The 22,557-nt window shown below is 45.8% G+C and overlaps 1 protein-coding gene across 4 annotated transcripts in view; it reads right to left on the reverse strand.

Moving 5' to 3' along the window:
* RPAP1 (RNA polymerase II associated protein 1) overlaps positions 1–22,492 on the reverse strand; it is a 44,819-nt gene extending 22,327 nt beyond the window's left edge. For 2 of the 4 annotated variants that reach the window (XM_075927158.2, XM_006128697.5), the window contains exons 1-8: positions 22,337–22,492; positions 15,500–15,722; positions 13,522–13,670; positions 13,201–13,293; positions 11,019–11,199; positions 9,725–9,901; positions 6,329–6,526; positions 129–244 (exon numbers count right to left, since the gene is read on the reverse strand). In XM_075927158.2, the coding sequence (XP_075783273.2) occupies positions 129–244; positions 6,329–6,526; positions 9,725–9,901; positions 11,019–11,199; positions 13,201–13,293; positions 13,522–13,670; positions 15,500–15,689 (1,104 nt within the window). In that variant the 5' untranslated portion in view covers positions 15,690–15,722; positions 22,337–22,492. Of the gene's footprint in view, positions 1–128; positions 245–6,328; positions 6,527–9,724; positions 9,902–11,018; positions 11,200–13,200; positions 13,294–13,521; positions 13,671–15,499; positions 15,723–17,596; positions 17,626–22,336 lie in introns of those variants that run through there. The other 2 variants (XM_075927160.2, XM_075927157.2) reach the window with 2 other exon arrangements.
* Between the last annotated feature and the right edge of the window lie 65 nt (positions 22,493–22,557).

A 22,557-nucleotide genomic window follows, 5' to 3' on the forward strand; every position in this document is an offset into this window, starting at 1 on the left:
TGGCATGATTTATAGTTTGAAGAGAAGGCTCATTTTCAAGCAATATCAGACTTTGAAGACTTACTCAACATGAACCAGATGCCCCACATACCCCAAAAAAGGACATAATCAGTTTCTACTTTCTACACCTTTTTGGTTCTCCTCTGCCTTGGGTGGGGCAGATCCTTTGTCCATTCCAGCTTTTCCAATTCCACACTGTCCATGTGGATCCATTCTTTCTGGGGCTTGATTGGAAGGTCAACTTCTTTGAGGAGGGAGAGAAAGCATCAGAGGTATTATCTTTCCTGGACATAGAGGGAGACAGCCAAATATTTGGCTTTGAGACTATTTTGTATGCAGTTTTCATATGAAGTAACAAATAAGCTATCTTGAAATTGACTCATAACTGGTGCATAAACATCAAAGACTTACTGCCATTTTAATCTTTCATAAGCTCTAAGAGAGGAAGTAAACAGCACTGTAATGAAATTCAGAGATGATGCTAATTTGGGAGGAGCTGAACACCAGACAGTACACAAAGATTAGAAACACGGACAGAAAAAAATATTAGATTCAAGTTTGAGAAATGTAAACTAACAACATTTGAGAGAGAATAACCAGGAAAAAAAGGTAGAAAACCAGGAAGCAGTGATGCAGAAAGAAACAAATGAAAATGGACAATAAATTATTAGCTTGCAGTGAACTATGGTAACAAGAAGGTCAGTGCAATATTGAACTGCCTAGATACATCATGTTATAGGACAGAAAGATAATAGTCCCTCACTACACAGATCTGATGCATCCACACCTGCAATGTTGTACTCAGTTCTGGCTACCTAACAAGAAGCTGAAGTGATTTACTTCTGAGAAAAGAGTAAGAGGGCTTGTGACAAGGTGCCAACTCCACAAAGGCCTTGAGTGAGTTAATGTGAGCCTGAGACCAATTACATTACCTGGCTACTCATGGAGGGAGAGCTAAGCTTAACATACGCCTCGCCATAAAGAGGTGTTTCTGCCTGCAGCAGCGAACACCCTTCACAGTGCTAGCTACATAGAGAGAGCTTGGCTGAACCATGACTCAGTGGAGAAGCATCACAACAGCTGACAAGTATCTGAAAGTTGTAAACACCATAGAGGAAGAACAATTATTTAGCATAATAAACAAAGCTGTAAACTAGAATAAATTGAGAGGAAGAAAATTTAGGCTCAACATACTGGAAAACTCTGACAGAGAGGTTAGGCTGCAAATTGCTTTCCAAAGGGAAGAGGTGCTTTGGACACGTAACTGGAGTCAACTAAACACTAGCAAAGGTAAAATAAAAAACTGGGCCATACTGGCTTGAGGATGGATGAGCTACCTACCAGTCTCTTCCATCTCCAGATTCCACCCGAGAAACCACACAAACTTTAGCTCAAGGCAGCCTAGACAAGGACTGATTGCTGAGTCCACTGAAGAGCAGCAGTCTTGTTACTGATTGAACAAAACAAGAGAAGGACCTACCAACCGTTTAAATTGCTGCTGCTAACCCTGTGCACTGAAGCGCTCTTACAAGAAAAAAAGAATACGTGGAAATCCTTTTCCCTGATCAGCCCTTCCCAAAGCCTAAACTCTTCCTGGCTCATGTCCCCAGTTAGATTTTTAATCTTTATAAAAGGCCCCCATCATTTCTGACACAGCCACAGACTCATAACTAATGTGGGTTTGAATCAGGCAAGGAACCCCACCTCAGCCAAAAAACTATTCCACAAAGCTTCAGCCAAAGGCCCAGGGTACATTAGGGATGTTAAATTGCATTTAATCAGCTAATCAAGCAGTTCATGGATTTTCCATCGACTATTCAATTAGCTGATAAGGGGGAAACTGCAGAGCCACAGTGGGCTTAGCTCCCAGCCCCACAAACTAAACCCACTGTGGCTCTGCCTGGTGGCTCTTAATACATTTAAAAGGAAGAGGTGCAGAATCAGGAACCGAGCACGAGCTGGGAATCAGCTGTCCTGGCTCATGCCCAGTCCCAGACACTGTGCCTCTGCTTTTTACATATATTAAATACCTGGTAGCTCTTAATACATTTAAAAAGCAGAGGTGCAGCTTCTAGGACCAGGCGTGAGCAAGGACAACAAATTCCTGGCTCGGTCCCCCCGCGGAGACAGTGCTGGGGGGGCAACAGACTTTTCAGCTGACTCTCCCAGCACCAGCTCCTGCTCCCGCTTCCCCTTGTTGCCTCTCTCTGATAGAGGCCACAAGATGTGGGAAGGGGAAGCAACTAGTCTCTTACATCCCTAGTACACATTAATGAAAACAGTCTCAGAGGCGTAGCTATTTTAGTCTGTAACTTTAAAAATGAGTAGCCCTGTGGCACCTGAAAGACTAACAAAAATATAGATAGAAAGTATCATGAGCTTTTGTGAGCAAAACCCACTTCTTCAGATGAGCCTCTCCCTTTTTTCTCCATCTAAGTTCATCTGAAAAAGTGGGTTTTGCCCACAAAAGCTCATGATGCTATCTATATTTTTGTTAGTCTCCAAGGTGCCACAGGACTACTCATTATTAATGAAAAAAACGTATCTGAGGTCTACAGTGGCAGCATGTGTGTGGGTGGAAAAAAAACAAAAACTGAAATCTATTGACATTCTAATTCAAAAAGTTGTTTTTCCCTTCTCCATATACTAAATATTTTGAAGAGTTTGTTTGTGGGTTTATTTGTGGGAAATAAAGTCATACTTTGCGATAACCTACAGATACCTAATTTTGCATAAACAATTCTGCCACTCAGATTAGTGGAATTTACTACTTTTTATGTGGGAATATACTGGGTGAAAGGTTTAAGTATTTATTTTTGGTTTTGATCAGGAAAAAGTCATGACTATTATGATTAGAGTTTATAAATATTTGCTAACAAAATTAAACATGAGTTGCCCATTTAGCTGTCATTTTAGTGCAAAGAAAATTTTTAGTGTTACAAATCACAAAATAATTTATTCAATTAGTTACAGAAAGAGTAATGGAAGCTATACGAGTTTCTGATTCAAATTTACTATGTATGGTAATTATTCAATAAAATGAATAATGCTTGAAGTGGAAGTCCTACAAATTTAAAACTGCTAGTTAATCACTAAATGGAAAGGGGTAATTTAATCATGCCATGAATAGGACTATTAATGTTACTGATGGCTCTTGCATTACAGTCTTGTCAACAAAAAAAGACCAATACATATTCCAAGGCATCAGCAGATTGTTCATTTACTGAGAAATACCTTTACAGAAACACAAGCTGGTAGCCTAAACACAACATTGTATTTCTGAACTTCCATTACTTTAAGGGTTATAAACCCAATCTTTTTTTTTCCTCTCTCCCCTCCCCTCCTCCTCCCCGCCACGTGTAGGGGCTTTTTTCCTCTAATGAGATAGCCACTGGATAAAGGACTTGGTACCTTATTTACCAGAAATTGAAGCCTTTTATTCTCATTAAGAACGAAGTTTCTACTACTGAAAGGATGTCTCCCATAGTGCTGGTGAACTGGGCTGCCCTTTCTCCTGCAGGATTCAGAGTTACCATTTCTGCAAGTTTACTCATGATGAATATACTCCTTGACATCAGCAGTGCCAGCTTCCCAATGTTAAGTGCTAATGTAAAATTAATATTATGTTTCCTGCCAGACACAGTGCACTGCATGCGTATCCTTAGGCAGTTGGAAATGCCTCACTGATTTTTAGAATTCTTTCTTTCTATAAATTGTTCTTCTGCTTCTCTTCTCCGCGAAATATGAAGTCTCCCATAGAAAATCCTCTTTTCCCATACCAACGCAGGCTTCTGTGGGAAGCAAAAGGACCTTCCCCAAGCAACATATTATTCTCAAAAGCTCCAATGCAGCCCTGCCCAAATTTTAAGAGACTACTTCTTCTAAGCAACTCATTTGTCAATGTTCCTGGGTCGGAGTGGGGCAAGGGAGTGTCTCTAAAGTGTAGCTAGCACACTGCATTGTTCTGGAACTGAAATACTAAAAATAACCTTTTTATTAAGGCTAAGAGAGAGAAAGAATCAGAGGGGGAAAAAACTGGGATTGAAGAAAATGCCTCATCCGACAATACAAACGAAAACAGCTCTCCTTCTCCTCCTCGCACACAAACTTCTCTCTCTTCAAGGAAATGGTAAACACAGTCATTATCTTTCAAAAACACACTGCTGAAATCCAGGAGCAATTCAAAGATCTCATTAGGCAGCCTCCACTGTAACCCAGAGAAGACATCAGAAGAGAAGATGAAGAGACGGAGACAGAAAAGAAACAATCTGAAATTGGGGAGAGGTACACCAGCGAGGGAGAGATGTAAACAACAAATACACGGGTGGGGAGGGAAAAAGAGAGAAATGGGCAACAGGATGGAGAAAAGGAAAAAGCACAAACAACACAACAGGGAGGAAACTGGGACTGGTAACAGAAACTTAAGGGAGAAGCTATCCTGTTCTGAGCGAATTCAGTGCTGACATAACGGTCCTGGAAGACAGAGGTTCTCTTGTCATCAAGAGGACAGGGACAGCCCATAGAGTGGCAGCTCTGGCTTCCCAACAGCGCCATCCTATGGTACCCCAACAGGGACCTAAAGCAAGAGAGTGTTTCTGTTTCCATGTCCATTCTCTCCTTGGCCTCTCTGCAGAAACTGGAAATAAGGGGACAATCAGCATCAGTTGCATTGGTACTTTGGTGAGGACCACTAGCAACTCAGCAGTGAGACCCATTGATTCATTTAACTTTATAAAAGGGAAACCGGAATAGGCATGCCTAGGACACAGACTGATGAGCTCAGCAAATCTAGTAGCCACACATCTGAGCTGCACTGTGGTTCTCTGCTGGGAACAGGACTCTGCTTTGAAAGAGACCAGATTCAGTGGGCACTTATTCTGCGCTGGCAGCAACGTAGCTCCCAATATCTCATCTTCCTTCCAGCTTGGAATGCCACAGCCACTGTTATGGATGTTGGATAGAAATTGGCCTCCTTTTGGAAAAGCAGAAAGGGTAGAAACTTATTCCTGCCCCCAGTTCCCTTGTCTCCCTTCTATGGGGTTTGGAGAGAAAAGGAGACATGCCTACCCCCTATTCTGAGAGAGGAAGAAAACTGAACCTTGACGGGTAGCCCTCATCTCCATGGACAGGAGAAAAATTAGAAAACTTTGGGGATAGGGTGGGGAGAAAGATGTTTGCTAGTAGCACATTGGGTTTGGGAGAATAAGATTCAAGGGAGCACTATTGGGTGCCCCTGAAACACTGCTCAGAGGGAAACCAGAAACAATAGTTGATTACTTGACAACAAAAACATCTGCTCAGCCAAGGCAGGAGACACCTCATTGGAAACTCAAGGGGCTGAAGGGATTGTTGCTGACTTGGCAAGCAACTGCCAATTCCCCAGCAACCCCCCATACACACTTTTCCTCTTCTCTGTCTGAACATCAAAGACCAGCCCTGGTAAACAAAAATCAGGAAACACCAGGGAGACGTTAGTAGGATCACCTGTGAAAGTTTCACCCTGTAAACACAATTCCACAGCGCAACTGCTCCCTCACCGCTTTGTACTACTCTTCTACCCGCAGAATGGTGGGGTGCCCTGATCACAGCCACCTCCACATGAACACAAAACAGGCATTCTCTGAAAACCCATCTCAGCTATTCTCAGATGCAAGACAGACTGTAATATCATGGAAAGTCAGCTAAGAAAAGACCAAGCAGGTCACCCAACATGACCAAGACTATTTACTGCAGAATTTCCACTAACATTGTGCCCTATAGGAAGGGGCAGCACCTCCCACAAGAGCTGAACTCTTGACAGCAAAAGCGCAGCCCAAGGGCTATAAATACATGTCTGGTGGGTGTGCAGATTCATTGCGATTCAATAATGGTTACAGACAGCCCCAGGGCATGCTGCAAATGAATCAGCAGCAAAGGACATCAGTCAATCCCAGAGAAAGCAGCTATTTGCAAAGTGACAGTGCCATTTAAAAGAAAGCTATTCCAGCAGCAGCTGCCTCTCCATGTCTTTTTGCTTCACTCTGTCCTTTCCTTTCCCTGCTCAGAAGATCAATGAGGCTCACTTCTGAAGTTGTAAAGATTAATGGGTTCTCCCCATTTACAAGGCACAGTGTATAAAATAGCATCCTTACAATGCACAGAGCTCAAATTAAAATAAGTGTTGCTGTTCTGCTTCGACCCAAATTTTGATTTATTTCAAATCTTCTGACTGAAGGCTAATTTGGTATTTAACAAAGTGCTGCAGACTTTAGCACTGAAATGATTCAGAAAACAGGCAATCTTGCCACAGAATTAGGCCTATAATGCCACCAAGTATGGGTTTTGTTACCTGCAATTTCCATTCTTTTATCTTCTTCAGTCTTCACAGACACTTCTACACCTGAGCCCTCTACAGAGAAATCCTCCAGAGTTTCCTTTGCACCATGCTGGGATTCAGATCCAGGTTCTGGATCTCCGGGCTTCGTTCTGCTCTCATGACCTTCGTCAACACCACGTCGTGACTTTAAGAAAGCAACTAAGGTGGGATCTGAAAGAAGTGACAAATAGAATAGTGAAACCGAGTCATTAGAATGCTTCTTGGTCCAGCTCCAACTATTTCCTTTTTAGGCTTTTTTACTCCAGTCCAAAAATGTTCTTGATGATCATCTTTTCCTGTGCCAAGTACAGGCAGTCCCCAGGTTACGTACAAGATAGGGACTATAGGTTTGTTCTTAAGTTGAATTTGTATGTAAGTCGGAATTGGCTCCAGATTCAGCTGCTGCCACTGAAACTGACCAGGGGCTGACTACAGGAAGCCGGAGGCAGAGTTGCTCTGCCCCCAGCTCCCTGGAATCAGCCTGATCAGTTTCAACAGCTGCTGAATCTGGAGCCTGGGACAGAACAGCTGGGGCGCTGCCCTGTAGGTTCCCACAGGACCAACCTGGCAGAACCCCAGCTGCTCTACCCGTGGCGTCCCGCAACAAAAGCCTGGTCTGCTGGGGGGGGGGGGGGCACTAGCTGGGCCCCCTATCCCCCAGCAGACCAGGTAGACCCGTGCGGCTTTGCTCCTGTCTCCCTGGGGTGCTGGGGGGAGTGTCCCCCCAGCACACCAGGGAGACCCGAGCAAAGCCGCACAGGCGGAGGGACGCCGCCGCCCGTGTGGCTTTACTCCTTTGCCCAGGCAGCGGCTTTGCTCGGGTGTCCCTGGTCTGCTGGGGGAGTCCAGCGGCTTTGCTGGACCCCCCCCAGCAGACCAGGGAGACCGGGAGAAGCTTTTCTCGCCCTGGAGAACACGGGTGGCGACCCGCCGCCCGTGAGCTCCGGGGCGAGAAAAGCCCCGTTCGTAAGTGCGGATCCGACATAAGTCAGATCCGCGTAAGTCAGGGACTGCCTGTAATGCATCTTTTTTAAGGCACTCACCGCGTTAGGTCCTCTTGTTCATGTATGAGGGGGACAATGGGTTGTTAAAAATGACAGGAAGCACCAATCTGATATATACCTTTCAAAACATGAAAAAGACCCTAAATTCTATTTATTCTGCCAGTTTGAAAATATAAACAAAGTAATTTTCCCTTGTATTGCAACAGAGGCACGTACACATCACACTATTCCTCATGAAGAAAACTTTGCTTTCAGATCCACCTAGTGATCTGAGTTCTGACATTCTGCTTTTCCTATATATGGATTTCTCATTGACACCAATCTCAGTTCCACCTGAATACGAAGCACAGAGCATATTAAGAAGAATTATTCACATTTTATTGAACCACACCAAAGTTTCAGTTCAAGTTTTAGGTACAAGTTCAGGGGAAGGTTTTTTGTTTGTTTGTTTGTTTCGTTTTTTAAATCTGAACTGGTATCATCCCGAGAATCATAGGAATGAAAAGGACCTTGAGGACTCATCTTGTCCCCTCCCCCACGGTTATGAGCAGTGGTCTCCAACCTTTTTAACCACAAGATCGCTTTTTCAATTTAAGTGCAATGTAAGATCTACCTCAAACCCAAATACCCTTGCCCCACTTCCTTCCTGCCCCTTCATTGAGGCCCTGGCCCTGCCTCACCCTTCTCACTCCATCCTCCTTCCTCTGCCATCCTCACTCACTCACACCAGGCTGGGGTACACTCTGTTCTTGGGCCAAGGAGTTTGGAGTGTGCGATGGGCTGTGGGCTTAGCCCAGGATGGGAGACGTGTCCAGGAGAGGTTTCAGGGTGCAAGCACTGGGAAAGAGTTTGGGTGCAGGGGGACTCATGTCTGGAGCAGGAGACTGGGTGTAGGAGGTGGTTTAGGACTAGGACGGGGCTCAGGAAGCAGGCTCTGCCAGGGCACTGTTTAACTGAGATGGCTTCTGAATGGTGGAGCAGTGGAGTTAAGGCAGGCTTACTCCTACCCTGGCCCTGCGCCACTGCTGAAAGCAGCCAGTATGTACAGCAATGGCTCCATGGTGCCACGTGCTGTCCCTCATCTACAGGCACTGAGCCCGCAGTGTTTACTGGCCACAGTTCCCCGTTATTGATCAATGGGAGTTGCAGGAGTGGTGTCTGCAGGTGAGGACAGCATGCGGACACCCCCTGCTCTGCCTTCCTCAGGGGTGCAGGGATGCGCCAGCCACGTCCAGGAACAGATATTACTACAGAGATACTACTCCAGCCACGTCAGGTTAGGCATTTGAGAACTCATTATTCAAAGAATTAAATTTAAGCACAAGAGATAAATGAAAATTATGAAGTGCACAGACCAGTCAAAAACCAAAAATAACACACTTTGCAATCAGTACAAGAAATAACAACCAATCCCCACATACGTGTTGGGTCAGGAGATGAGAGTGAAGGTCAGTGCGTATTTGTGAGAATGACACGCACACACACTCTATGTGAGTGACAGAGATTTGCACTGCCAAACTCCCTCCAACCCCTTCTCTCTGTGTAGAGATAAGGTACAGAAGTGGGGGTAGCAGGGACACCTTGACATCAGTGCCCCTTCTCTACTGCCTCCGCCACCCTGCACAGCAAGCAGAAGGCTCCCGGGAACCAGTTTCAAGGCAGAGGACAGGAACAGCATGACAGTGGGTGGAGGGGCAACTGAAAAACCAGTAGCTTCCTGACTGGTTTGGCCAGGATCACCTGTCAGAGGCTCCAAGATCTTCTGGCAGATCCTGATCTACTGGTTGGTGATCACTGCCTTAACGCATTTCAAAAAGCATTAAGCATACTTGGTGGGTTGTTATTTCTTGTACTGCTTGCAAAGTGTGTTATTTTTGGGGTTTGACTCATTTTTTTCAGGAGTATGGGTTCTTTCGAAAAAGGGTTGGGTTTGTTTTTTGTTTTTAAAGTACCCCGTCTAGACTGCAGTTTCACATTTGAAAAACCCTTTTTCGAAACAGCAATTGGACACAAATATGCAAATGAGGCATGGGATATTTAAATCACTGCTTCATTTGCACTCCTCTTTTGACAGAGGAATGTAGTCTAGATGAGCCCCAAGTCTTATGCCTAACACACTGGTGGAGAATTCCACAGAACAGAAACAAAGGTTTCTTTTTATACAGTCTTGTTAGAAGCAAAAGATAAACACTAATTTCATCTCAGGGGCTTGGGACAATGCTACTCTCTGAATTAAGGATGTCCCCATGATTCTGACTGCAGCTGCTTTACTCTATCCCTTTGTGGTCTATCCAGTATGCTCTGCATCTCTTCCATCCTGAAATAGACAATAAGATGTTAGTGTGCAGGATACCAATATTCATACCTAGCTGAACCAGCAGCCTCCTCTGCTCCTGTAGGATCTCCTCCTGGGTCATGGAGTGCAGCTTCTGTAGGTTCTCCTTGTGGATAGCCAGAGCTTCCTGCTCACTCTCCAAGCTCCCAAGACCCTCTCCAGTTATGATACGAGGTTGCAGAGTGCTCATATCACCACCAGATTTGCCTAGAAGACCCAGGAAGAGAAGAAATTAGTGAGTCAAGTGTCTCACTGGAAGGATAGTACATTTTATCTGCACCTAATAGTATCCCTAATATTGTAAACTGGAAATCTTGCGGGCACTGGACCTTTCTTCAAGCAGTTTAAATAATATACTTTTGTAATAGCAATCATGTTTTGTACTGGCTCCACAGCAGCTAAAATCCTTGCATGCTGAGCACTTGGCAAGGGGAGAGATGAACAGGAGCTAAGTAAGGGTGAACAGCCTACCAGAAGAAACCCAAGGCTTCCCATCAACACAAGTGAGCATCTGAGAGTCACCAACCATTTTACATTGGGTTGTTCCTCTGTGTCTAATGTCTCGGAATAGGTAGTTTCCCAACAGCAGCAGAGCCGTGTCACTTTTTTATGCCCCATGTTGTGAGGTTAATTGAGTGAAGGATCTTGAGAGGTACTGCTTTTACTCCTCAGAGGCCACAGATGAAGCTGTCTGGGACAAGGAAAGGTCTGAAGGTGCCAATACCAGAGATTAGCAGGCCACATGACTTTGTAACTGCTGGATGTGGTGATGCCTCACCTCCCCGCCTCCCGTTAACAACAACAAAGCAGAGCCACAGTTTTGTCTTATAGTATCACAGGGATGGAAGACACAGCACACAACTTCTACTTGGGAGACAGGATCCCCATTACAAGAGTCCCAGCTATCTTGGTCATGGACAAGCCACAGCCACATTTTGGAAAACACAGCTCACTGACTGAAAAGCTGGAGAAGCTTCATAAGTGATCATCCAGAGGGGGAAAAAGCTGAATAAAAACTAAGCCACAATGACCCTTTGGGAGAACCAAGTGAGGGGGGAGAAAGGGGGAAGGGAGAGCTCAGTGCTTATGTACCAGCTTGGGCCCCAGAACTGGAGTTCAATTCTCTGCTCCACCTGTGGGACCTTGGGCAAGTCAACCTCTCCGTTCCTCAGCTACCCACTTGTAACATGGGGATAATAGCACTTGCTCACTCCACAGGACTGTGTGGGAATACAGACATTAAAGATTGTGAGGCAGATCAGAGACCACATTAGTGGTGGCCTCTCACATATGACAGTTAAGACAGACAGGCTCCAGGACTCACCATCCCTAGAGCTGTGGAGTGGCTCCTTCTCTGCTGATCCAGGGGAACAGATGGCACCAGGAACTGCGGCTCTTCTGTGTGTATGCCCAGTCTCAACAGCAGGTGGAGCTGTCACAGACTGTTCAGCTGCTCTCTTAGCAGCTATCTTCCGTGCAAAGATACTTTTTCCTCCAGATTCCATCTTGACATGTAGGAAGATAAATTCCCACATCAACACTAATTCTCCAGATCCCCCACCATACACATATCACAGACAGTTGTGTATACACCGTACAAGCAGAGGGGTTGGAACAGCACATTTATAAGGGAAATAAATACCAGTGCCTGCCCTCACTCCTGGACATGCTTGATGTTTTTCTGCTGTATTGTTTGAAGAACAAAGGAGACGAACAATTGCCACTATCGTTTGCTGATGAGAAACAACTGGGCTTTATTACAGCTGAATTGTGGCAAATCAGAAAGACGATAAATATCAATGAGCACATCACCTCATGCTCTCTGGTTAATCTGAAACCCTGTTTATCTGAATGCTTTGCATTTCTGAGGATAAGTGGGGGGTTGTACTGTAATCTCCACATGCTTGGAACAGGCTTCTTACAAGATTATTGGACTATAACGGGGTGAGAAGATTTACATAGTAATAAATGGACGAGTGATGCTAAAATAACTTTAGCTAAATTAATGCGCTATTTGTGCTAAGGAAGCAAGTCTCTGAATTCCCATCAATCTATAGGGAATCCATGTACACGAAGGAAGTAGGAATCCTGTACTTGTCATACCCAATGATGGGAGAAGAGTGTTTAAAAAAATAAGAGTATGAAAATAAAACTCTAATAAGCTGCTTCCATATGCTTACATATTTATAAGTAACAAACTTGGCAGTTTAATAGAAGCTACTCCTTTTTAATCATCTTTCCTCTGAAAAGCCATCTCTTCAGATGCACCAGCACATCCATCATGTGTCATCACCCCAGAAACTGGATGCTGCTCTAACTTAATTTTGTTTTCTTAGCTTGCACCTCCTGTTACTGCAAAACTAAGATGACAGAAGCATCTGCCTCCAATTCTAGCTTCTGTAGTAGATTTCAGACCAAACAAACTCAAACCTGAGAAAGCTGCACCAGACACCAATGCAAATGAACACACAAGAGGGCTTATAAAGAAGTGCTAACCCTTGGGGAATGGATATAATCGTATTGTTAAAGTCTTTTATTCTTTATTAGTAGAATATGGTGCATTCTCTGGTAAAAAAGGAAACTAGGGGGCTGCGCCCCCCACTCACTAACCCACCTCTTGGCTGGGGAGGGCCTAGGCTGCCCCAGTCCCAGCTCTTCCCCCCTGCCCCTGGCCTCCAGAGAGGCTACGACCCCAGCTTTTCTCTCCCCCCCACCCCCAGAGGCTGAGGCCAACCCAGCTCTCCCCCCACCCGGAGAGGCCAAGGCAGCCCCAGCCCTTCCTTCCTGCCCCGAGCTGGGGCCTGGGCAAAGCCAAGCAGGGCCCAGCTCTCTCCCTTAGGCCACCGAGGGCGGGGAGGGGCATAAAGAGGGGTTAGGGTCTGGGCTGAGGCCTCACCATGCCAGGCCAGGCTCTTTCCTCTTCCCCCAACCCCAGCAGACTCAACTCTCCCCCCACAGCCTCGCCAGGCCAGGCTCTCTCCCTGGCCACCGGGGTGTTGGTTTGGGCCTAGTCAGAGGTCATACAGCTCCCCCTCCCTGCCCTGAGCAGGGGGTAGGGGCAGGGGAGGCCACATGGGTCACAGCTCCCGTGGCTCCCCAGAGCAGGAGGGGGGGGGGGGGAGTACATGGCTTAGAGAGGGGCTGTGAGACGCAGAGCGATACATGATGTCACTTTTTCATCCTGTAGTAATTTTAGATTAGAGATAGAGAGAGAGAAAGAATTGAACTCCCCCCAGGCTTCCTAAGCAAACAAATCTGAAGGGACCTTTCTCTTTCTAGATTAGGGGAATTCAATCTTATTTAGTGATAGAAAACAAGGCAACTCCTGACTCTGATTTGGCAGGACAGCACTTTCTTGTGAGAAAGACAAAATTTAGTAGATACGTGAATTAGCTCCTGATCTCCAGTGCCTGCTTATAGTGCAGAGAAGTGCCAGTACTGTTGCCAGACATTCTGCTTTACAGTAAGAAAGCGGGAGAAGACTTAGGTGAAGGTGCATTTCTGACCTCATTTTTTATTTCAGACCGGTGAAATGCTCTGGGAAATGGATCTCCAGTGGGTATGGGCATGGTCACAGCTGCCGAGCTAGTGTCACGTTCCTGCAGAAAAGAGAAACAGAATAAACTAGACAAACTACTTCTTGCATGTGCACTCCAAGCTGATCATTCTTATCAAGGTGCTCCAGGATACTCCAGTGCCACAACCACGGATTCACCACATTCTAAGACAACAAGGGCTTCCTCACATCTGAGGCACTCCCTCCCCTCTCCTTAGTGCTCTATTCACAGCAACCTGACACTATACGACCCCATAAGCACATGGCATACAATGATTTTACTGAAGACTGCTGTGATATGTCGATCGTGACACTCCAATCTCTGTTCTGGATCCTCATCTTCAAAGTGGACAAAGGTATTTTTGAACTTGGCTTTCTTTGGGGGTGCTGGCATAAGGGCTGGAAGCACATCAGGAAAGTCTGAAAAGGCAAAAACAACAACAAAAGAAACTCAATGCGTATCCCATGAGACTGCATATGACACTCATATCTTTCAGAGGCTTGCTAAGTCTTAGGGAATCTTGCTCAAGCATATTAAGGTACTATTACCTTGGCAAGAATGAAACATGATGAAACAGTAAGTTAACAATTCTCAACTTCTCAGGGAAACAGAGTGAACTTATGGGTTTTATTGCTGATTTACGTTCCCAGGGGATGTAAAAAGTTGTGTGCACAGGGAAAACCACAGAGTTCAAAATTGTTGGTTGCCAGGGAAAGCTATAAGTACAAGGACAATACACATTCAAGTGTCTTGTCTTAGCATGTAATAGAGAGGAAGCATTTGCAGTTAGAGCCCAGGCTGACAATTCCAGAGACTAAGCTTCTAGTCCCAACTATGCCTGTTACTTACTGTGGGACCTTGAACAAGTCAATACCTCAGTTTCTCCATCAGCAAAAGTGAAAACAATATTTCCCTACCACACCAACGGTTGTGAAGTTTTTAAGTCACTGATGTTATAAAAGCACCTTGAACGGCAATGATTAAAGGTACTATAGAACTGTTAACGGTTATCAGTGCGGTAGCAGACTGATGGATGTTAGATGAAGAAATGTAGAGCAAACTAAAACAGATGGTGGTCAGCAGAATTGAATGGAGAATTAAACAGAGGTACTGAGAAGATAGTCTAAATCAGGGGTGGGCAAACTACAGCTTGCGGGCTGCAACCAGCCTACCAGCTATTTTAATCCAGCCCTCAAGCTCCTGCTGGGAGCCATGTCAGGGGACTTGCCCTACTCTGCACCGCTCCCAGAAGCAGACAGCACGTCCTCCCTCTGGATCCTACCATAGGGACAGCAAGATGGCTCCATGAACTGTCCACTAAGGGTGTGAATGATTAACCAATTAACCAGCAAGTGTCACCCGTACCAGGTGATGCTTACTGGTTATGGTTAACCAGTAGGCTGGAGCAGCCCCCGCCCACCTGATTAACTGGGATTTTACATCCCTACTCTTCACCACTCAAGCGCCACCCCACAGTTCCCATTGCCTGGCCAATGAGAGCTGCAAGGATGGTCCCTGCAGACTGAGGGGCAGCATACAGAGCTGTCTGCCCCACTCCCATCCCCTGCATAAGAGCTGGAAGGGGGATATGCTACTGCTTTTGGGAGCTGCTTGAGGCGGTAAGTGCTGTGTGGTGCCTGCACCCTTGACCTCTTCCTTCACTTGCCCCAGCCCAGAGCCCCTTCTCACATCCTCAACTCCTCATTTCTGGCCCCACCTCAAAACCCACATCTCACAACTAGAGTTCTCCCCCCTTCCACAACCTCCATTTGTGAGCATTCATGGCCCTCCATACAATTTTTATACCCTGATGTGGCCCTTGAGCCAAAAAGTTTGCCCACCACTAGCCAAAATGCAAAGTATAACAGCTGGTGCTATGCATGAGGTAACTGAAGTAGCTACTACAAACACAAGTCCAAGCAAATGGATATTGCAGAGATATTTGGGGATGTATGATGCCACAGGCAGCACAGGATTGCACTTGAGACAGATGTGCATTGCAGAGAACTGATAGAGGATGTTGGAGGACAGGCACAAGAACATAAAAGGAGCACTTTAGTCTAGATAAGGGAGTAAGGGTGAAGAATGTCACAAGCAGGATACAAATGCAGGGAAAAAAACAGATGACTGTTGAGGGGAAGAAGGCAGAAGGCATAAAGCATATGAGTGCTGAAGTGGGTGTGATTACTCAAAGTTCAAGGGGGAAGATACCTATATTAATATAAAAAGACACCCCAAAGAAAGTTACCATCTAATATCACCACATCCCTGTCCCCATGCAGTGGGGGTGTCTCTTCTTCTGCACCGCCACCAGCTCCTCTCCTCTTATCCACTTTCTTCACAATCTTCACTGCTGGGGAAGCCTTTGCTGCCAGGAATTGGTTCTGAAAATGCAGCAGGTCTGCCTCAGATTCTCCAGGTTTTGGTCTTGACAACATCCTGCTTCCAGCTATGTATCACTCCCAGGGTACCTAGCACACACAGAGGTAACAAATTAGAGACTTGGAATAGCAGGAAGAAATCCCTGAACACTTCCTTTCGACACACAGCTCTCCCACCCTTACTGCAGTATCCCACCCACTCAAACCATAGTTCATTTGCACCACTGATATGAAGAATGGTTACCTTGTCTTCACTACCAGTCAATGCGTCAGACAAGCAAACACTTGCTCTGCCAGACATTTGGGAGCAAAACACCATCCGTCCAACAAACACAGCCAGCCAACAGGCACTGCTCTTTTCAAGATTTTTTTAAAACAAACTTGGCTGCAGTCTTTAATTGTGTGAGGCTGATAATGTTTAGCCCAAAAAGGTATTGTGGGATCTATTTGATTTTCAGCACTAAAATAAGAGCAAGGTCACTCAGGTGAAAAACCAACATAAAATCCCCTCTTTGGAATCAACCAATGTACTCCATCCTTCTCTCAGAATCTTATCCTTCTGTCCACCTTTGGTGCAAGAGCTATTCCCACCGCAGCTCTGAAACAACTTTCCTACATCTTCCCGCCTCCTTCGCATTCACTCAAATCTCATCTGAGAAGTGATTTCTACCTTGATTATTCCTCTTAATTTTGCCTTCCCACTATCTTTTGCCCTCCTAGAATGTAATGTTTGGGGAGAAGGATGCTGTAAGAAATAACTCATTTCTTTATTTACAATCTAAATGTTCTGTATTTCTAATATATGGATTACTTGCATTGAATCTTCTGGAAGGAAACAGCTGGAATTGGGGAGATACTTCGCCCCCTTAACACACCATTTATTTCAGTGGCATTAGACCAGGGATGGATCCAGCCCATTCTTTCATTGTTCTTTATCCAAAGACCCATATAAATGCATTATGTGGGCAGGGGGCTAAAAATTCTATTTCAAAATAAGACAGGAAATTAGGAAAAAAAAGGTTTAGATCTAAAGAGTTATCTTTTCTTTATTAGGTGCCTAGTTCTAGAGGCGATGAAGACCCACAGATCCCATTACAATCATGGAGTATTAAAACTGGAATGTAGTTGAGTGCTCAGCACCTCTGACTCCTAGAGAAAGATTCAGGTGCCAAATTATAGACACCCATGTTGGAACATAATGGTATAATGCTTGTGACAGTTGCCAACTCAACAATCCTACAGTGGTGTACCCTATTTATGTCAAAAATGGGTATAGCATATGCAACAGCAGGGTGAACTTCCCTTCACTACCCTGACAGCAGAACCACTTCTACGAGCAAGAAGGAAATTCCTTGACGTCTCTGCTGAAACTGCCACCAAAGGTCCCACAAGTGGCTGCTGGTTGGTTTGAGGGGCGGGGTGGGGGTCAGGAATAAGGTTGCCCTATATTAGGCAATAGGGAGGTAAACAATGTATTGTGCTCTTTGTAAATATAAAAGAGCATAATTTTATATCACAAATCTGCATGTATTGATTCTGGATTGCTTTTAAAGGGAGAAGGCAGAATGCTGCCTGCCTTAGAATCTGGCTTCCTTCCAACAGCACTGCAACACCTGTGACTTATTTAGACATTTCTTCCTTCTGCAATTCACGACACAAGCACACTTGTCTGCAGTTTATTTATGGAATTTTGTGTCTCAGCAAGGGCTGCTATAATCTCATTTTGATTGATTTCCCCCCTACGATATGCATAAAGCAGTACCACATGATTTCAGAAACCCAGTGCTTGCGCTTTACCCTAATGGATGTCAAAGACCATCACAGCCTAAATTATGATGGCACTGAGTATCAGAAACAAACTGGCTCGAATCAAAATATGCTGCTGATGCCCCCCTCAAATAAATCCCTCACCAATTTCTCCATCCTTGCCCTGCCTTCAACACTTAAGATTTGCATATACCTACCTAGCTACTCTGTGCATTACTCACAGCATCTGAAAATAAATGGTAGTCACTTTAGAACAGTTTAGAAAGAAACTTCAGACACTATGAGGTGAAAGCTAGTCATAGAAAATATTTACTTGTCCCAGGAACATCCCTCACTTCCTCAAATTCATTCTCCTCAGTATGGGTGTAGCTACCACCCATTTTGACGTGCTGATTTACAATACAACATTAGAGAGTTTACTGCGTGGATGGGAATTTAACATGGTTCTGGAACCAAGCTTAAGCCATTAACACCCACTTTCCTGATGGCCATCCATTCTATTGCTAGGTCAAAGACAGACCTGTTGTAGCCAACTTCCCCATTTTAATGTGTTCCTAAGATCATATCTCCACTTGCAGGAAGATCGATACTGTGGCAATTTTCCAGCATTCAATTTATCGGGTCTAGTAAAAACCCGTTAAATTGAATGCTCGAAGGTACCCCCATTGGTGCCAATGCTCCTACTCCTCGCAAGAAGTAAGCGAAGTCAATGGGAGCGTTCCTCCCATCGGCCTCCTGCTGTGAGGACTAGGAATATGAAAGGTTGATCAATAAGGGCTGGAGTAGCTCCCAGCCCCATAGAAGGCCCACAGCATAAAGAGGCAGCTCTCGTCCACAGGGACCCCAGGCCAGTTGCAGACAGGGGCTGTTCCAATGGGAGCTGGGAACCAGGAGCCACCAGCAGCCCTAGCTTCCACATAGGAGCTGGGAACTGGCAGAGCCAGACTCAGCCACAGCACAGAGGCTGGGAGCCAGCAGCCAGCCCCACTGCAGGGTTGAGGGCTGCTCTAGCTGGGCTGGAGTGGTCCCCAGCCTGGATCCCACTTCAGTTGGTTAACCAGTTCAATGTTAGGTTAACTTAATGTTTAACCAGTTAATTAACTAGGCTTTTACATCCCTAGGTCACTGTGCTGAAGTGCAGCTTAAGGTACATTGACTTCAGCTACGTTTTTTACTTAGCTCGAATTACGTATCTTAAACCAACCTTCCCCTATAGTGTGGGCCTAGCCTTAGTGTACATGAACCAGAAATGGTTTAAATACATTGGATGCTATCAGGTGGACAGAAGTTACTGACTAACATGCACAGGCTTATTTCCCACCCCCCAATACCTGTAATCTAGACAATGCACCAGACCTATGGGTGGGACTGCAGTACAATTTGGCTTGCCCAGCTGTCAGAAAGTAAGAACGCCCTACCCACAGATGTCAAAGAAAGCAGACCAGAACATTGCCACTAGTTGAGCTCTGAACCCAGTGCAACAGGGCCTTGAAGACTGGTCCCAATCAGCTTACAAATCAGGCCTCCACCTGTACTATAAATAATCTTAACCCAGTTATGTACCACACTTAAGAATGTCTCTATGTAACATTTTTTATAATGATGTTTGGTAAAAGACCCACCAGCATTATAAATAGAAGGTAATGGTCTATAACCATCCTGCAGACCAGTGTTTTAGACTAGATAGGAGAGGGACATGGGAACAGGGGTAGAAAATTAATCATGTTTTGTTACAAGTGTTGAACACAGTCAATCCTGTATCTTCCGTTAAGGTTGCCAATGAGTCAGTAGGGAGGATGGTTAGTTGGAGCTGTATGATACCAAAAGTAGATACATGTATCTTTGCCACAGATGATGACTGGCCCAATTTCACAGCTGTGAAAAATATGTTAATATGCCCTTAGTGTACATGTGAAATGTGATCTCCCCCTCATTGCTGCAAGCCCCAATCCAGGGGGGTTCCTACCTACAAGTTCCTAGCAGGCGGGGGTGGGGGGGGAGAGGAGACAGCACTTGTCCTTCCTCTGCACAGCCATTATCAGATCCACCTCCACATGCCTCCTCCTGTTGTAGGAAACTGTAGGACTGAGCAGCCACCCAGGAAGTTTCTGCACCTGAAGGAGGCAAGTTTGATCTCTTCCCACTGTGGGAAATGGTCCACCTGAGTTATGTATGGCATGGCTCCTAGCTACAAAACCCCACTGCCAGAAAAGGCATCTATGAAATTTCAAGTGTAAAAATCTGAAAAAAGGGGAAAAAAGTGAAATTGATCAGTTTTAAAAACCTCCGTCTGTGAAATTGATCAAAATGGACCATCAACTTGGTAAGGCCCTAATGATGAGGCAATATTTACCGTTATACTAGTAAATGGATATGTTTCTAACAGTTGCAAAGCTTTCCAGAATCAGCATTCAAGTTTGTAAAGTCAGTCTGTTGCTCCTCTTATTGGATACAATACAATTGAAAGTTGCTGATTTGGGAGGTATATGTGTAGCACACAACTTCATTATTGGAGTAGCCATACGTAAAAAATTTCTTCCAACAACTCCTGAATTCACCTTCCACTTTTGATTATGGGAGCCGACTCTGTTTAGGGCATCTGCCTGAAAATATTGCGTTGATTTGATATGAGCCACTACCATAAGTGATTTCTGATTAGATGCCAGATGAATTGAGCTTATACTGGGGGAGTGTGAACAGAAGGAAAACTATAAGCAGCCTGTAAGTGGCATTTAGATCAAGAAGCCTAGATGTGGCTAATAAACGAGAAAGGGCATGTCATACAGGAAAGTTTCTCTGTGATTGCAAGGGGTCTCTGAACCCCAAAGTCTCTTCTTTTCCCAATCTTTAACATGACATTAGTAATACCTTTCAATGAAGATTACCAGCATAGTTGCCAAAGTGAACCAGAAGGGACTTGCCCTAAAATCACAGCTCCTAAATCAAATAGGTCACTCAGGCAATACAAGGGCTGCGTCTAGATTGTCATGATTTTCCGGAAATGCTTTTAACGGAAAAGCTTTCTGTTAAAAGCATTTTCGGAAAAGAGCATCTAGATTGGCATGGACGCTTTTCCGCAAAAGCGCATTTTGCGGCAAAGCGTCAGTGCCAATCTAGACGTGCTTTTCCGCAAAAAAGCCCCGATCGCCATTTTCGCGATCGGGGCTTTTTTGCGGAAAACAAATCTGAGCTGTCTACACTGGCCCTTTTGCGCAAAAGGGACTTTTGCCTGAACGGGAGCAGAATAGTATTGCGCAAGCAGCACTGATTTCTTACAGTGCTGATTTCTTACAGTAGGAAGTCAGTGCTTTTGTGGAAATTCAAGCAGACAGTGTAGACAGCTGGCAAGTTTTTCCAGAAAAGTGGCTGATTTTTCGGAAAAGCTGGCCATTCTAGATACAGCCAAGGTGCTTCCTACAGCGGCAGACTGAGCACATTTTCTCCATAACAACTGCATTCTGCTGGCCTAGAAGTAGGAGAGATAAAGTGAAAGAGGCAAAGAATTGCTCTCGGGCAGGTCTCCTTTGGCAGTGCAGAGGTCAAAGGAGGACACAGCCTTAGTACTTACTCTAAAGTAATGTCAATGAAAGGCTAAGGGCTTGTCTTCACTACACAGTGAATTGACCTCCAAGCACTCTCCCACTGACTCCAGTACTATACCAGGACAAGAAGAGTAGGCAGAGTAGATGGGAGAGAATCAGCCTCTGACCTTGGTGCATGGAAGACAGCACAATAAGGTCTAAACATAGCAGAAGTTGCGGCTCTTATGGGGGGGGGAGGGGGAAAACAGAGTAGACTAGGGCTAAGTGAGCAATTTATCAATCTACTAAACTAGTGCATGCTAGGTCATTCTGCCCCTTATGAAAGGCTTTTTTCAATTCTAGAGACTGACAATAGACAACACCCAGAATTTGCTCTAGTACTGCTGTGGTGCTGGAGGTGGTAGTAGGTGCCTTCAGATCATTTTAAAAATCACCTAGGAGGTGGAGGAGACACCCAGCTCCAAACCTGGCGGATCCAAACCCCAGGCTAGCAATATTTCTGGTGGCTGGGCACCACAGGCCCATAGAACTTGCCATCCGCCATGACTGCGCATGCTGGAAGTTATTGCTGGTTGGAGGAAAGAAGTGGTTAATTTTTTTTGTGCTTTCTGAACTTTATCTACAGCACCACAAATGCCCACCCATTTTTCAACTTTTTTTTTGGTAATCTAAACATACATAACATTCCAACATACATTCAAATGCCAGGGCAAAACTGATATATCCTGTCAAGCTTTATTTCTCACATCTGTGACTACATTCCCTTTTAACATGCATCCAAGATGGCAGCAGAGAATGTCTATGGTGTAATAAGACACCCTCAACCTGGGCAGGATCTTAGAGCTTGGGCTCCAGTCTGAGCCACAAGGTCTACCCCACAAATAAATAGCTCCTTAGCCCCAAACCCCACGAGCTGGAGTCAACCGGCAGGGGACCAGAGGTGGGTTGTTTACTGCAGGGCGGACATTCCTAGGGATGGGAGATGCTTTGAGTAACAGCGGAGCGAGCCTGGGGAGCCCCCACTAGCACTTCGCAGTTCCCCTTCAATTTCTCTGACTGGACAACCCTAATTCTCGGGCCTTGGCCCGTGTTCGCCCGCCCATCGCCCTCCTGCCACACAGTCATTGCCGTGTCGGTTCTGGGTGGTCGCTAGGCCCGGGGGTGTCGCCGGGCGGGGGTTGCGCTCTGCGGGGGCGGCATTGGGGCCCAGAACCAACGGGGGGGGGGGGCGCTAGCACGGAAGGAAGCGACACCTTCTGCCTCCGGACACGCTGCCCGGGCGCGGGACAAGCCCCAGAGCGGGGGGAGGAGACGGGGACGGCGCCGCCTGCGGAACAGGAGTGCTGCCCGCCGCTCCCAGGGGAACAGCCCGGGCCCCGGGCACCGGGCACTGACCTGCGCATGGGGCGCCGGCATCCCGCCAACCGCAGCACTTCCGCCCCGCAGAGTGCGTCACTTCCGCTAAAACGCTTGCCACAGCTCTTATCGCCGCCCACCGCCGCCATGTTGGAGCCGTGTGAGAAGAGTAACCCCGGCAGGTCGGCGCGGCAGCCCGCGGGGGCTGATGGGGGCCGAATGCGCGTACAGCCCCAGGAGTCCCGCCTCCCTGACGTCGG

This window comes from Pelodiscus sinensis, chromosome 5 (assembly GCF_052426305.1).
Source record: "Pelodiscus sinensis isolate ZL-2025 chromosome 5, ASM5242630v1, whole genome shotgun sequence".
In the NCBI taxonomy this organism is placed as follows: Eukaryota; Metazoa; Chordata; order Testudines; family Trionychidae; genus Pelodiscus; species Pelodiscus sinensis.